Below are 17,885 nucleotides of genomic sequence, written 5' to 3' on the forward strand. Positions count from 1 at the left end.
GGTGAGCCAGGCTTCATTGCCTCATAGTGCGGCTTCCCAATGCTCTGGCAGCACAGTGAAACCACAAACTCCGTGTTTCTCTGCACAGAGGAATGCTGTGCTGTTGTAGGCTGCAGCCCAAGGTTGTGTTTTGGGACTTGACATGAGCATGTGGGAACGTGTAGCTGGTTTGTATACCGCCAGGGTACATTGAAGCTCTGATTTGTCACCTCAGTTGTCTCCAGAACCAGGGGTTATGTTCAATTCAGCTCAGTTCAGTTCCCCCACAGCAGAAGGAGAACATGGCTATCCATTCTTAAGACCAAATTTTAATTGTAGCTGTTGTGTGTTGTTTTGTTTTTTTTTTAATCACAGCTTTGGAAAGTATATATTTTAAAGTATAATTTGTCCTTTAAATACTTGAAACTTTGAGAGAGGCGTAGGCAGTTATGGGGCATTTTCTTTTCTCCCACAATCACTAGCATTAGGATTCCTAAGAACTGTACTTGCATCCTGAGGGTATAAAATGATGCCTGCGTCAGATTCACAGATTCCAATCCACACGTTTCAAGCTTCTTTTTCGGAACACAATTCTATACATTTCTACCCCTAAACTGATTAGATCATACTTACTTGTTTTAATTACTTAGTTGATTATTTTTTATTTCATATTTCCAAAATAAATTGGAGAAAGAAGGCAATGTTCTCTATGCCGTTTATTGCTAGAATTCATTTTAAAGATGTCTTTGTAGCACTTCTTTATTGTGCTTTCACATCAACCCAAAAAGCTTTAAATAATGGCAGTTTGAAATCTTCACCTTTGTGGAAAATGGCTGGGTATCACCTAGGAAATAGTGGCTAAAAACTTGATCTGTTTTTCTGGCTGATAGCTTGACTGGTTGAACAATGTGTCAGAATAATCTTACCATGGAGTCTGCAACTTTTCTCACATGGTTGTTCGTATTTCAAGATCCTTTTCCTAAAGCTGTGGTGCTATTTGCAATGGTTATCAGCAGTGCTACCACATAAATGCAGGCGACATTTCTTGGGAAAATACACAGAAAAATGACACTGAAAAACAGAGGCCGCAAAATTCAACATTCACAGCTATGTGTGAATGAAATTGAGTGACAAAGTTGGCTGTGAATGGATACACAACTTCGGTTAATAAGTCATCATGGCCTTTATTCCTTGCTTTTTTCTTTTTTCCTTTTTTTTTTTTTTTTTTTTTTTTAGAAATTCAAGTTACTTTTCATGAAAATATTTCTGATAGCCTGTAGCTTATTCCAGATGACTTTCTCAAATGAATTGTAGCATGGATTTCCTATTACACTTTTACTGAGAAGTTAGAGCACAGAAATTGATGGTCAGTACAACTGACAGACAAACTCTTTTATGTTACTGCAGAGAGGAAGGAAGATAGATGAACCCTAAAAATAAAAAGAAATCATTTGCATCTTAAGTAAGACTAAAATTTTGATTTTTAGAATATCAATATATTTTTAAAATCGTTTATCACTTTATCCTTCTATAAAATCTGTTTTAGAAAGATTTATAAATATATATCCTGTGCTAACTGCAAATCATTAGCATAACTGGATTCAGCTCCTGTTGTATATAAGGAAATGCCAGCTTGTGAAAAAACTTACCAACTCAGGGAAAAAAGACTTTGCAATTAAATATACATATGTTAATAAGGATGACTGGAAACATTTTTACCCTTCATCTACAAACTTTTAATTTGCATAGATAGTCTGTAACTGAAGTTAAGTAAGTGAGAAAGAGATCTTAGGTTCTAGAGATACATCTTTACATTTCAAATACAATTTTGAGCTAAACTGTTCTTAATCAACAGTAGGAACAGTGAGAGTACAGAGCTATGGCTTGTGTTAATATAATTATCACAGTAATTTGCCTTCCACCTTCAGAAAAGGCTAACTATCATTAGCCTGATTAAAAAATCTGATAAATGGCTGCCATTTCTTCTTTTATATTTTAAGGGGTTCATTTTGAGATATGAAATTATGGGTTTGTGATATTGAGGAGGACTGAAAATATCCAATCCTTCCCTTTAAGAAAAGTTCTTTAGCACTTATTTTCTCTTAAATCACTATATTTGTTTGAGTTACGTTGCTGCATATTAAAAAGGATACTCTGTATTTTTTTAAAGTTCTATATGTATAGAAACTGCCATTGATATGTCTCTCTATGAATATGAAGATTTTAGATTCATAAAATCTGTGAATACCATTAGAAGGAAACGACAGTTATCCTTTCTAACCCACAACAAAAGAAAAATAGCGTTTATTTCACTTCGTTTTCAATACAACAATTTTAAAAGACTGAACAATACTTTTTTTTTCCCTAGCTAACTAGAATAACAGATCCATTACATGTGTTAACGAAAGCATCTGCTAAAATTTAAGAAAGGATTCTTTATCAAATTGAACTTTTCATAATTCTAGTTTAACTGTTTCTTTACCAAAAGATTTTTATCTTCCAGGCTGATAGTTCAGCAACATATCCATGGCAGTAGGCTGAAGATGGAATCTTCCTGAGTTAATGAGTCTGTCCTTGTTTTTAAAAAGCAACCACCTGATGATGTCATACTATAGTAGAAAAATTGGCACTTGTACTGATCAATAGTTCAAAATCAGGATAAGGCCAACTATTAAGGAAAAATTCAATGTGAAGTAGTTAGCATTTTTATGATTATAAAAAAGAGAGGGAAATTTTCAGAAGCATTGTCCTCTGGAACTTCCAGTCATTTTTGCCACCTGACAACTTTTTGAGAATGATTTCTCTGTTAATTGTACAGGCCGTCATTTTGACAAGTATTACAATAATGTGCTCAAATTATTGTTAATATAGCAGAATAAGAAGCAAAATATTCAATGCTATTAATTCAACAGACAGAAAGTAATTTGAAAGAATATTTATCACTATATAAATAAACACTGTCATTTCACTGCATATGGGCCTTTATTAGCTGCAATTTTTATAAGTAAGAACAAAGCAGCACACAGTTTCATCATAAATTTGAAATACTTATGAACTGGTAATATTTTTACCTTGAAATTTTGCATAGGTGGAGTCTAGAAGAAATTAATCAGAATGACATGAACAGAATTAGCAAACCAACGAACCAGCCAAACTAAAAGGCTCCTTTAGATTGGTTTCTTTGATTTAATAGAAAAATAAACCCTCACAATAAGCAAAGAGAATTGAGAGTGAAATCTTTATCACTTACACAACTTTAATGCTCAATATTGTGTTGGCAGTAATGATTAGGACAGCAAGGCCTGAAATGATGGCTCTGCTGGAAAACTATGCAAACTCAGAGACTTGAAGTGGATTATTTTGTTAGCTTGCAGTAATGTAGTGACTTCAGCAATTGTGCAGGGACTGTCAGTTTGAGGCAGTAGCATTCACCTGTGTTAACAACCACAACAATGAATTTCATCCCTCTAGGACTCTAACTTTCTGTTGAGATTTAAGCAAAGAACTGTAAAGTGACTATACTCCACAAGTAACCTTGCTCATTTTCTGAAACCCTTCCAGAAGTGCTATCAGTGAACTTTAGAGGGTTTGTGTATGCTGTTTATTTCACTTCACATGGCAGAAAAGATTACAGATATTTCTGTTTACTTGCTCCTTCCTCTTTCCAAATGTAAGTGGAAATTAATTGCTAAGATTTAACACAATTAAGTGGTTGAATGTCATGATAATAATAGTACATCAGACTGTACTTGTCAATATCGTTATGAGTCCACAAATACAGTGTTTGTATGTGCATGCATGTGTGCTGCTCTTTTTTTTTGCCTTTATTTTTTTTTCTTTTAATAACAGCATTGATTGAGTCAAATACATTCTTGCTGAAATCGTAAGGGACTTTATTTGGACTATAGGATTATTGTGCTAATATTGGTAGTGCTGTTATTTTATTAAAGTCCTAAACAAAGGTTCTGCCCCTGGGCATGAGGGCAGTCACTGAAACTCTGTGGAATATGTCTGCCTTAGCTGATCAAATGCACTTCACAGAAAACGTTTCCAGAAATCTTTAATTTTGTTATGGCTAAAGGCAACAGTTATAATTGGGCCACCTGAGAATATAATTCATTCAACTAATAGCAGAAGAAAATCAAAGTGCACTTTTTATAAGACACTGACTTGAGGAAGCAAACTATAGAGAAAAGAAAGTGTATATGAGAATGTATTTCTTAATAACTCCAAGTGTGTATATTTTGGATTTTGTTAAAACATTAGAGAAACTGGAACATAAAATGTGTCTGAAGTCCATCATTATGGATACACACAATGATTATAGAGTCATTTCTTTGTTCACTACATATAAATTTGGCTTTCATGTAATACTACTCTATGTATACTGAGACAAAAATGCACACAAATTTCAATACCTCTAATGCTGCAATACCACTCCATAAGCAAAAATGTCAGTAACATGATAAGAAAGCCCTTTTGGAACAAATCAGTTTGCATTTATTTTGTGTAAAGTTGGTTTTGTGATTCTTTATATGTAGAAATGTAATGATAATACTTGCACCCTGTTAACCTTTATTATTATACTTCTGTATGGCAGCTCTCAGAATTTTTTGGTGTGACTGTTACTCTCACCTGCTAACATTTCCCTAAAATTCTTTACAAGTACTAGATTTCTAAAATTAAGCTAGCAGTTCAAGATATTATTAATGCCTTTCTGTGCAGATATTGCAGACTAACCATATTATAACTTGGTTTGTTATTTTTTATTAATGATTGGCCTATAAAGTTATATAACTGAAGGTACCTACCTGTATTGTCTTCAGGAGAGTGCCCATGATGTCAGCACGCTCCAAAATCAGCTAACCATATTCCTGTTCCAAGGGCTAAGTTAGATATTATGCAAAAATTATTTCAGCAATCCATCACTGTGTGATGTTATGAACTGCTGAGGAGCATAGGCAAGTTTTCCAAAGAAGCTTTAATACTGCACCTTTGCACTAATCCAGTTTTGCAAGTCTGGGGTTTTTGCATGTGAGTTTGAGGGGCTTGGGTTTTTTTAGTTATAAGGCTGCTTATTTATTTCAGTTATTAACTTGGAATGGAGATAACCTTTTTTTTCAATTATCAAGTGAATTGGATGTTACCCTGAAGTTTTTCCACAGGTACTGCTAAAAAATATGTCCCCATCTTTCTTATAAGCCCCCTTTAGGTATTGAAAGTCCACAATAAAGTCTCCCCAGGGCCTTCTGTCCTCCTGAACTCTCTCGGCCTGTCCTCATAGGAGAGATGCTCCATCCCTCTGATCATTTTTGTGGCTCTCCTCTGGACTCGCTCCAACAGGTCCATGTCTTTCCTGTACTGGGGCCCCCAGAGCTGGATGCCGTACTCCAGGTGGGGTCTCACTGGGGCAGAGTAGAGGGGCAGGATCACCTCCCTCAGTCTTCTGGTCACACTTCTTTTGATGCAGCCCAGAACATGGTTGGCTTTCTGGGCTGCAAGCGCACACTGTCGGCTCATGTCCAGATTTTCATCCACCAGCACCCCCAAGTCCTTCTCCACAGACTGCTTTTAATCCCTTCATCCCCAGCCTGTATTGATAGAGGAGTTGCCCCAACCCAGATGCAGGACCTTGCACTTGGCCTTGTTGAACCTCATGCAGGTCACAGGGGCCCACTTCTCAAGCTTATCCACATCCTTCTGGATGGCATCCCATCCTTCAGGCATGTCAACCGCACCTCTGAGTTTGGTGTCATCTGCAAACATGCTAAGGGTGCACTCAATCACACTATGTCACTGATGAAGATATTAAACAGTACTGGTCCCAGTACAGACCCCTGAGGGACACATCTCATCACTGATATCCTTCCATACATTGAGCTGTTGAGCACTATCCTCCAGATGCAACCATCCAACCAATTCCTTATCCACTGAACAGTCTATCCATCAAATCTGTACCTCTCCAATGTAGAGAGAAGGATGTTGTGGGGGACCCCGTCAAAGACTTTACAGAAGTCCAGGTAGATGACATCCATAGCTCTTCCTTTTCCACCGATGTACTCACTCCATCAGAGAAGGCCACTAGCTTGGTACCACCTGCCCTTGGTGAAGCCATGCTGGCTGTCTCAAATCACCTCCCTCTCCTCCATGTGCTTTAGTATAGCTTTTAGGAGGATCTGTTCCATGATCTTTCCAGGCACAGAGGTGAGGCTGACAGGTGGACAGTTCCCAAGGTCCTCCTTTCTACCCTTTTTAAAAATGGGTGCACTGTTTCCCTTTTTCTAGTCACTGAGGACTTCACCTGACTGCCATGACTTTTCAAATATCATGGAGAGTGGCTTGGCAACTACATCAGCCAATTCCCTCAGGACTCTGGGATGCATCTTGCCAGGTGCCACAGACTTATGGGTGTTCAGGTGCTTCAGGTGGTCCTGAACCTGATATTCTCTGACTGTGGGAGGGACTTTGCTCCCTCCAGTCCCTGCCTTGAGGTCCGTCCACTTGAGGGGTGTGGGAAGAGAGGCTGTCAGTGAAGACTGAGGCAAAAATGTCGTTGAGTACCTCAGCCTTCTCTTTGTCCATTGTTACTAGTTTCCCAATCATGTTCATCAGGGCTAATGAAGCTATCAGTCTCATTAAAAAGAAATGTCTAGTTCAACTGATGGTTTCAATTGTAATCCCTAATTTATCTTAACAGGATTAGGAAAACTTGACTCCCTTGAATTTAATAAGATCTGTCCTAGGAACATAAAGGAATCAAAAGGTAAAGAAAAATACATCCTAGCCCCTTGGAATCATTTGATATCTTTAGAAATTCTTGACTTTAGAATCTAGAAATGAAAGAAAACGGTGCTGAAATTATCACCAGAATTCTGGCAAATGATATGGCATATTTAAAAGTAAAAACCTAAAAATTATCTAGTAACTATTTATGCTTGCAGTTTGAATTTTCCATGAGAACTCATGGAAGATGGCATAAAAGAAATTACTCATAGTGGTCTGTGGCAGATACAATTGGTGTACCAAATGAGTACGCAATTAGACCAGATGAGTAAGTCTAGCATACCAGATCAAAAATCTGACTAGATATTTTTCTGTGAGTAGCGTATTAATTGAAAAACTAATTTCAGTTTATACTGAACCTGAAAAATCAGCTCATAAATGCCAGTTAGTTTATTCTGGGAAAAATTATTTACAGACTGGAAGGGTTTTCCAACCTTTCTGTTGTAGGTAGATCATTTTACCTAAAGGAGAGAAAGAGTTTTGAACACCGATTTCCCATTTTTCTCAATATTTCACGCACATTATGTATATAGCAGAGCGAGATTAGAGTCCTCCAGAGGAGCATTCCCAAAACCCTTTTGTGGATGTTCTTCCACTTCACATAGACTAGATGAGTTCGTGTTCTTCTTTCCCAGATGAATTCCTAACTGTCACATGAGGAAGTGTTCTTTTTCATTAGTGCAGATGATATTTAAATACTCTTTGCACAACCACACTATCATCAGAAGAAGAAATTGAGGAGGTGCCACCCCAGATAATACTGGTCACAAAGTCAATAATACTCTCCCAGGAAATAGGTGACATGTTCAGATGTCTTTAAGCAAAAAGGATTAAAAACTGTGACTTGCAGGTAACTGGTCTAATTGAGTTAAAAGGAGGTGACATCACTTGGTCCTGCCAGTTTCTGTAATCCATTTTCTCCTTTGTTTTTGGTTGCTTGGTTGTTGTTTGTTTTTTTTAATCTATTCTTTGGCCTGAAATAAATTTTTATTTCAGCAAGAAAAAATGATTTTCAAACCAATCTTTGTTGTTGTTTTCTTTTTTCTGTTTGATGACCAGGATTCACACAGACCTATTACTTTGACTGTTAATGATACAGACTGCATTCTTTCATTATGTGTTAAAGCATAATTGAAGGGCTATTCAAATTCAAATGAATGATTATGTATTAGATAATCTAACTAGTTTATCTTCAGACAGCAGTCTTCCTTTTGACAACTCAAAAGATGAAGATTAATGAAAGTTCTGCGGAAGAAACATATAACATTTTAAAGTATATTAAGATGTGAAGATTTTTAGTTTTCATCCATTGAACAAGAATGTTCAAGCTCAGAAGGGAAAATTGCCCTGTTTGTGTAATGAATTTATTTTGGGAATGGCATTCAGTACTTTTGTTTTATTACCAGTCAGACTGCATCTTAACAAAGAGACAGAAGCTTGTGTTCTAATGGTTAGGCATAAGACTTCTTTTCATCTTAATCCTACCATTAGGGGAACCAAAGACAAGGATACTAAGGGCATTGACTTAAATATTATTTATCTATCTCATTCATTAACAAAGAACAACCTTTTGATTTCTCTGTTTTCCTAACGTTTAGATAGTGCAGTTTTAGTCCAATACTACAGAAAGTTTAAAATACTAGAAATTTTACACTGTCTTATTGTTCGACCTGACTTTTCTCATGGTAGACAAAAAGCTTTCAAAATCTTCTGATAGGGGATCATTTGTCCACATTTGTTTCTCATTCTGGGATCCATGTAGGTTGTCTCACTGCCAAATAAGATTCTTTTTCTCCCTGTTCTGTTGTGTAATCTTACATTGAATTTATTTTGTCCAGCATATTTTTTAACTATTTGCTGTTACTTTCTTATGATTAGAAATATTTACACTTAACTAAAAGTTGCATATATTTGATCATTTATCACAAAGCTTGGTAGGATAATTTTTTCCTCTATCATGAGAGTAAAATAAATTTTTTAAACTCAAAGTAATTTTTTTCTGTAACTGTTATGGTTCCAAATGTGTACATAGAATTTGTTGTTACTTTGCTGTTTAACACCCCTGAAGTTATTGTCTAGGATCAAACTAATAATTTAAAATGTTAATTTAACACTCCAAGAAAAATGAAGAAAACCTTCTACTATTCAGGTTTTGGTCATAAAATAGCTGATTTTGTCAGTGTCACTTCTGCAATTGTTTTACCTGCCTTCTGTATGCTCATTTTTATTTTATAACTGTATTTGGCACTCAATACCAAAAGTTTCCTTTTCCGGTTTAGTAAAGTAGTAATAGCAATTAGTAATAATTGTATTAAATATTATTTTATCCAGTAATAATTGTATCAGAAAAAAAATTAGGACAAATGGGTAGTACTAGACGGTTTACCATAGATTTCTTCATAGGCTTTAGCACTGAAAGATACCATTATTATCACCTGTCTCCCTGAGTTTCATGGGCCATGCTGTTTTGCTTAAGTTAGTCTTGTAGTAAATACATTAGCTTATATATAGCTAGAATGTAGCTTCTGTAAATGTGTTCAGTCTTATGTCAAAGACACCAGGACATGGAGCTCATTACCTATCGTGCTGTCTTTGAACATCATCTTTGTAACAAATTTGCCTTACTTGTTTCCTGTAACAGAAAATCTGCTTTAGGGTATAGGCTCTAAAGCTATAATATCCATGCGATTCTAACAAATAAAGCCCAGCAGGTATGCGTCAAATCATAACCACCTCTATCTGCTAGTAATATTTGCATCTATCAGCAGATAAACAATATCTCTTCTTTAAGTTTCCCATTAAGAAAGAGCAGAATGAGCAGCTGTCTGCTGTGGTAAGCGTCTTTGTTGTGGCTGAGTTAACCATTAAGAGAAGTTTCTGGTAGTATGATAGATTCTGCCATGGCTTTCTGCACTACAAATTTAAAGAAAAGAGGCTTTTGAGTATTTTTGAATAGGCAAAAAGTAGCAAATACTGCTACTTTAGAGGATTCTTCCCTACCAAGTAATATTTCTATGAAGTGTTGTTGACAGTTTGAAAGTATGTATTCAGCTATAAATATCAAATGTTTGTGAGGACTTGGGCTATCTCTGATTTAATTTTGATTTATTAAAAGTCACTTCTTGTTTTTCAGCACTGGAAGATGTTACTGTAATGCAGTAATTTGCCAAAAGAGTACAGTTTGTGCTATGAAGGGATGTTAAACCAGTTTTCTATCCAAGTCAGTCTCAGCTAGATGAAACTTCCAATGAAGATTGAGTGTTTCTATTATCAAAGTAGAAGAACTGGATATTAGACCTGTCATTTATCCTTGTCATTGAGTGCAATCACTGTTCAGAAGGATGTGCTCCTTGTTATCTGTTAAGGACAAAAATATTATTACATACTGTGGTCACTGTGCTTTCATAATATTATTCCCAAGATGGATCTTTGTAATGATAGTAAATATTTTAGTCTAGTTTTTTTACTTTTGTCCTTGAATGTGGAATACCATGGGGAAAAAAGCAAACAGTTATATCCATTGTACATCCTACTGATCTAGGTGGTTCAGTGTTTAAATGTAATATCGATGCATTGTAAAATGCCCGAGTGTTCAGCAAAGATTTCAAAGAGAGCTACCTAGAAGTTGTGATTCTTAGGTTAATCTTTTATTTGTCTAAAGTCTGAAGAAAACTGTCTACTTCTGTGATATGAACTGCAATCAGCTTAAAAATAATTGACAAATTAATCCCCTCACAGCACTGCAATTGTAAAGATGTTAGGTTTAGCTAGGCTTGTCTGATTGCCTTGTCTAATAAAGAATAAAGGTGCTACTTTTGATGGCTAAGATTTAGGAGGGACATCCCAGACCTGACAAGCTTGTATGTTGTAATTATTGATCCCAACATTCTGCCCAAAAAACCTTTGTGCAGTGTTAGCCTCACACCAAAAGGCTAAAATAAAAAATTCTGCCAATGATGTAGACATGCAGGACTTTTAACCTTTGGAAAGTTTGATCTATATTGGTAATTGGTAAATTGGTAAATTGATCTACCTGCAATATAGAATAGTTTGCATTCTTTTCCCCATGTTTAGTCATGTTATCTCTTATTTTTCATTGCAACCACATTGATAGCTACCATACAGTGCAAGTTCATTTCAGTAAGGTTAATTGTGGAGTTACTGCTTAGTATATGTAAAAGTATCATAACAATACCATAAATTAATTAATAGATGTAATCAATTTTCATTTTCCAAAGCCAAGAAAATACTACATTTCAAGCCTATGTCTGCTTGAGTGAGTTTGAATAAACATGCTTCTATTTCAAGACAGAAATTTGTTACCCTGGGCAGCACTTTGATAAACAGCATGGGTTTTCTTTGAATAATTAGGTTTGGGGCTCTGTGAGTGGCCAGCATAGTCAAGCGTAGAGTGAAAATAGTTTAATAGATTGTTAAACATTGTTGCAGTTTTCTAAACAAAGCTGTTTTCAAATGGAGACTATTTGTCTTTCCTCTTTGCTTTCAATCACAGCTAATCTACCTGCATTTACTAGAATGTTATATAAAACTTCTCCCTCTACAATAAAATTGAGGTGTGGGGGTTTTTTTCTCTAACAGAACATTACATTCTGTACATTTTGTTTTGTGATAAATGCACCCAAATCTGTAGTATCAGTGAAGAGCCCAATCCTACAAGTCATCCCGGGAGTCCGAAGTTCAGTCATTCATTTTGCTTGCATAATGTTGCCCATTTTATTCATTCTTTGCACATCATAGATTCTTTTCTTTGGTTGCAGGTGAATGAAGCCACAGTGGAGCAGCTAGTGCAGCAGTATCCACATATAACCTTCAGTACGGTACTACAGGATTGCAAGAGGACATTGGAACGGGCTTATCAAATGGGCTGGACACCAAATATGTCTACTGCCTCCTAAACCTCCTATACCAACATGATAGTTTCACTCTGCTGCATTCAGTAGATATAATGGGGATTGCAGAGGGTTCACAACCTTTCATATGATGCAATATAATTGTGAGTTTACAGAGGTTACATTAAAATGGTAAAAGCTGTACACTGACTTTAATGTACTGTACAACTAAATGCTAGTATCGAAGCAAAACTTTAGAAATGCATCGTATTTTTGTTTGCATAAAAGATATAAAAGCCTTTGCAAGATTTCTTGAAGTGGATTCCTACTCGTTCTTGGGATAGTTTGAGTTGTAGATATTAACCTTGTTTTCCTCTGTTTACTTTACTTTGCTTTGGTCATGCGTGTTTCCTTTGATTTGTAAGTAAGTGGTAACTCAGTGCTAGCACCAGTGCAGTTGATCAGTAGAAGTCTGTGTTGAAACTGGGAGCTAAACTTGATGCTTATTATTTACTAAAGCTACCCCAGCAGTTTCAAGATGCACAGTAATAAGAAAATCTACAAAGAATTGTGATTTTCTTATAAACATTTTTATAATTATACAAATAATTAATTTAAACAGGAATCTTAGTAAATGATTATAATGACAGAATTAATATTTAATGGACAATCTTATTTCTTTTATTTTCATCACTCAACAAAATTGATATCTTCTTTCATTTTTTTTAAATAGATGCTGTATAGATTTCCAAATCTTTCCACCTTGCCATTTTTATAAGTGAGTTAGCAATGCTTAACCTAACACTGATAACCAGCTCCACTTCATAAAGGCAAACAGTAATTGAATACATCAACTATAACAAATAAGTTAACAATTTTTAAATATCTGATTGAAAAAAATTACTTTTTTTTTTTTTAAGTGAACTTGTCTCCTCTGACTATGCTGTTATGTTACTGAATTTGGAAATTCACATCAATGGGTATAAGCCAAAAACAGGATTCCTCTCATTTCCTGTGTGGTGGTTGTTTTACAACCAATCTTACAATGCAAAGAGTGCTTGCTTACCTCGAGAAGACCATCTAAACATGAGTCCCATCGTGGGTATCATTTTATAGCATCAGATGCTTCCTAATACAGTGTATGCAAGAAAATACCCTGAGTAAATACATAAAACAATTAATTTTCTGTGTGTCACATTGCATTCTAAGGAGTTAAATTTGACATGGGGATAGTGTAAATACAGACATCGCAGCTTCAATTTGAAGTTGTATTAACTTTTAGAGTATTACCATTTGGTTAAGAATGTTTTCAGGTGTGTAACACTGGATATTTGTTTTTCAAAGGTTACAGCGTTTTAATCCAAAGTATGGAATGCTTAAGCTTCAGCTGAAGAGTTGCCATTATTGTCAGACTATTTTGCTAATCCAGAGGTCTAATGCAGCATAACCTAGAAGCTTGTTTAGTATGGCTGTATAACTCTCTGTAAAACTGTTTGCTGATTTCCATAGCATAATTTTTTACAACAGAAACATCAGCTCACCATAATTCCAGTGAGGGTGTTGAATGTTTTCTTACCAGACTTTTCAAAATGGGGATGAACTAATTTCTCTGGAAAAAATATATGGTAAAGTTTTTGCTTTAAATAAGTGGTAAATACATGTGAACATGTGTAATGCTGGGCGTTTTATTTACTCAAAAATGGCAACAATATTTTCAGAATAAAGTCAATGGATTATATTGCAGATATAGTACAGAATCTTAGTCATTTTTCATTTAACGTCTTTTTATGAGTGCATTAAAACTATTCACACAATTTGTAAGTTTCTATTTTTTCGTGAAACCTTTGATCTTGCAATGAGGTTTAATAAAAGAAAGATGAAAGATGTAGTGTCTTCTATTTATCTGTGCTGCTAACTGTACTTGGACTATGCTAACAGAAAGACTGAAATCTCCATCCTTGAATACGCAGAACTCATCTGGGCATGGTCCTGAGCAAACTGATCCAAGCTAGCCCTGTTGCAAGTGGCAGAGTTCAACTAAATGACCTTCAGAGATCTTTTTCGATCTAAAATACCCTATAAGTCTAATTCTTTTTATATATTACTGATTTAGTTGGTCATGTCTTTTCACTTCTGCCATTAAGTAAGTACTTCCAGTAGTTTTGCATTTTACTGGCTCTTCATCTCTCTCTTATTTTTCTGAACATATTAATCTTTATAGATCTCAGTGTAGCTAATTAATTTCCATGGATCTTGGCATTTACATAATTTGGAAGTTTATGTGGTATAGGAATACTAGACGGAAATGTGTTCTTCTAACTGCAGTGTTTCCACAGATAGCTTTTTAATTTCCTTATAATAAATCAATGTTTCCTAAGTCGTGTCATAAGAGCAAATAACAATGTTGCACACTCTTTAATTTTTGAAATGTCATTTAGGGGAAGTACCATTTAAGGGAAAAGGAAAAGCTATTGCCTCTTGAAAAAAGAAAAATTGCCCATTTTCTCTTATGCAAAACTTAAAACTCACAAGCAGATTACATGCTGGATTTCCTAGGTTCCAACAGGCCTGTTTTACTAACAAAATGTCTTTGTTCCTTCAAGATCTGTGTGGGAATCTGCCATCAAGGTATTTGCCTTATCAGAGACGTTTCTAGGCCAGAGGAGCTGACCTTGTTCAACGTGCAGAAGAGGAGGCTAAGGCAAGCTCCAAGTGCTTTCTTACCTAAGCAATAGGTGTTTGTAGAAAAAGACAGAAAACCTTTATTTTCAGTTGTTCACTCTTCTAAATCCAGGTATAATCCTGTTTTAATGCCACTCAAATAGTTCAGCTGGTGGTCACTCTACCCATCTCTCACCACTCAAAGGCGATGTGGAGTGTCCCAGCAGGGGAAATGGCTACCCTTGCGTTTCACATGCAGATTCAACTTCACTCTGTCCAGGCTCCCAGATTACTGGGAAGCTTAGCGAATTGCCAAATCCAAGCTGGCATACTCCTTCTCAGCAAGTGCTCTGTGTAGTACTAGGCAGCTTCTAGTCGTCTTTGAGCATGGACAAAGTGAATTTCTCTGAAAAAATATCATGGATAAGGATAAACTGATCCCAGGATGGCTACAGGTGGCTGGTGGGAGTGACTCAGCATTCTCAAAAGCATTGCCCAAAGGTCTTCAGTGATACTCCTACAGCAACTGAGTCTCCTTAACCTTCAGAGCTCAGCCATGGCCCCAGAATCCCACTGGGTTCACTCACAGAAAATATTTCTTCCCCCGAAGGTCCTACAAAAGAGCCATCCTTGATAGTTTCCTAGAACTATTAAACTTACCAATCTATCTAGCTGAGTTTTCAAAAACAGTATTTGGTAAAATAAGTTGTAATCCCTTTTGAATAAGAAAATAGCCCTAGTAAGAATAATTAACCAAAAGTTAATTTTTTCAGGCTCTCAGCTGGCTTCCATGTGAGCTCACTGACGTGCACCTACATTCTCAAGAAAAAAATATGGCCTTGCTTTTGCTTAATAAACTGTGGCATTGACAGGAACAAAAATCAAAGGCAGCAGGTCATGTACACAATAGTTACCTGAAAACGTAACAGAGGCACAGAGGAAGCTCTTTAGGAGGCGGACAGGGCCTTCTTCGGGTTATGTGATCTTGAACAAGAAAACATCTTACAAATAATTAGGATAGGACAGGACAGGATATGACACGATAGGATAGACTATTTCAGTTGGAAGGGACCTACAACGATCATCTAGTCCAACTGCCTGACCACTTCAGGGCCTGACCAAAAGTTAAAGCATGTTATTAAGGGCATTGTCCAAATGCCTCTCAAACACTGACAGGCTTGGGGCATTGACCACCTCTCTAGGAAGCCTGTTCCAGCGTTTGACCACCCTTTCGGTAAAGAAACACTTCATAATAAAAGAATGTCTTGCAAAATAACAATTGTAAAAGCATATGTAAAATGACTATGATGATGTCTGATCTTGTAAATATTCAGATTTATATGCTAAATTAGGTGAGGGTTTATGTTGCTCATTTATGAAATTCCATATTGACGGAGAGTGGCTTTAAAGCAGATTCATTTAAAGAGTCCATTAAAATAAAATTATTTAAAGCAATATTAATTTTTCCATCCTGTATTTGTTTTTCTCCCAGCTTTCTCCATGAGTGACCTGCTATATTGGCAGTATAGGTGACTGAGATTTTATTAAAGTTCTGGTAAATTTAGAAGCAGATACCAAATTTATTTTTTTTTCAAACCACAGATGCCCTGGGTGATGCTCCAGGCTTAAGCATGCAATCTCCCATAGGTTGGCACCACTTGAAAAACAAATAATGCTTTGTGAAGGGAGTTGTATTTTGCCAATATAAACACGGTGGGTACTTGGTGAATTTTCTGACTTCTTGTTTTTGTTGTTTGGGTTCGGGGTTTTTTTCTGAAAACCTGTAGAAAATATATTCAATGACTGAAGGCTTTTCTTCTCCCCTCCCTCTTCTCACCCTACCTTTTTTACACTTCTAATTTCTTTATCATCTAGGGAAATGCAGAATAAGCATATTAGGTCTGTCTTAAATAACAATGTTGGGTTGATGTGGCAATTCCCATATATGATAGCGTTATATAAGATTATAATAAATGTAGATATTTACAAACGTACTACTTTTTTTTTTTCCTGCAGTTTCACTGGTTGCAGATGTTAACTGACCCTTAAAACTACAACTGAGTCATCTGATGAGGAAAAGTAGCATTAGCTGTTGAATACCATATACCTGTTCACAACATAATTTCGTTGTATAAAAGTATATCTGAAATTATCTTGTATCAATATTGTACCTGATCTTGAGACCACAGAATATGATAAAAGTTGTTTAAAATACGGGCTTTCTGGTTTTTAGGTTTTTTTTATAAGTGGTGGAAGGTTAAAGTACTATTTTCCCCTTTTTTCAGTTTGTGTAGACACATTGATCACAAGATATTTATTTTTCATTGAGAAATATGTGAAAACTCTGCATTTAATTGGTTTTCAGATTGGAGGAGAGGAATTGGAAAGAGCTCGTGTTTGCCCAAATCTTGGATCAGGTTTGCAAGCTAAAAAAACTGAGGCCTACTTTCAGGTTAGGAACAGAACCTTTATTATTTGAATTCTGTGGTGTTTTCCTAGTTTTGCTTGATACATTATAAACAGCTACATTTGTTAAATTGTCTGTAGTTCTGCTGAGGAAAAGAAATAGACATTTAACTGCCAAAGTCTATCAAAACTAAGCTAAGGACTTACTGGTAAATTTTTGTTTAAGCTCGTAAATCCCTGTAATCTCTTACGCTTCAACTGTTCTTGAGCTACTATGTCATCTTTTCTCTGCTTCCAGTCAGTCTTACCCTGGGAAGTAGCATTGAGCTGAGAAGTGAACGTATACAAAGCAAAACATTGAGCTTTACAGACAGCTGCTTATTGACCAGTCAACAGCACACAATTTCTTTTCCTTTTTTTTTTTTCTTTTTTGAGAGAGAGACAGAAATGCAGAAAATATTTAATGCAAGTCCAAAGCAAATTAAAATACTCTAATTCCTGTCATTAAATAAAGATTAAAAAATCAGATTTTTTTTTTTTTTTAGATATCTATAACATATTTTATATGTCTCATGCTTGCAAGGCTAAATTCAAGCAAGAACAAAAAAAATACTGTTTCATAACTACAGACCAGGATGATTAAGTAGTGAGAAGAATTTCTAAAATTTCACTGCTGAGTTGTTTATTCTACAGCCAAGTAATTTTGACCAAACTGACTGTCTCCGCTAACTATCTTCAACAAAACTACAGGCATCAATAACCTCAGGGTAAGAAACTTACACATATGTCAAATATCCACACTTCAAGCAAATGAAATGATTCATTTGCTACTGTGTTTCTGTGACATTCTTTGCTTATACTCTTTCAGGAATTTAAAACATAATATGCTGTTCTTGAGCACTTCTGCTTTGCTTCATCCGCAGCTGCAATGCTGCAGGCAAAAAGGGGACGCAAGAACAAAGTGACTAAGGAAACAGAGTCATCACATGGATGAGATGTTACACAGCAGTTAAATGAGAGAACCCCAACATTTCATATTACAGCATGAAATACCTCCTCCTAAGTTCTCATACAAATGAAATGGGTTTTTTCTCCTTTTGGTAGAGAAAGAATAGAAAATGGGGACAGTAAAGTTAATTACAAGAATTCATTGGCTGTTAATTAAACAGTGTTTATACCAAGAGTGTCTGTCCCGCTTTTAGCAGA

The 17,885-nt window shown here is 35.8% G+C and overlaps 1 protein-coding gene across 1 annotated transcript in view; it reads left to right on the forward strand.

Annotated features, from left to right (window-relative positions):
* Positions 1–13,482, forward strand: part of FBXL17 (F-box and leucine rich repeat protein 17) — a 305,442-nt gene extending 291,960 nt beyond the window's left edge. Inside the window, exon 9 of the mRNA XM_075739644.1 lies at positions 11,541–13,482. Within this exon, the coding sequence (XP_075595759.1) occupies positions 11,541–11,678 (138 nt within the window). The 3' untranslated portion in view covers positions 11,679–13,482. The remainder of the gene's footprint in view (positions 1–11,540) is intronic.
* Positions 13,483–17,885: the final 4,403 nt, after the last annotated feature.

This window comes from Balearica regulorum, chromosome Z (genome assembly GCF_011004875.1).
Source record: "Balearica regulorum gibbericeps isolate bBalReg1 chromosome Z, bBalReg1.pri, whole genome shotgun sequence".
Lineage (NCBI taxonomy): Eukaryota > Metazoa > Chordata > Aves > Gruiformes > Gruidae > Balearica > Balearica regulorum.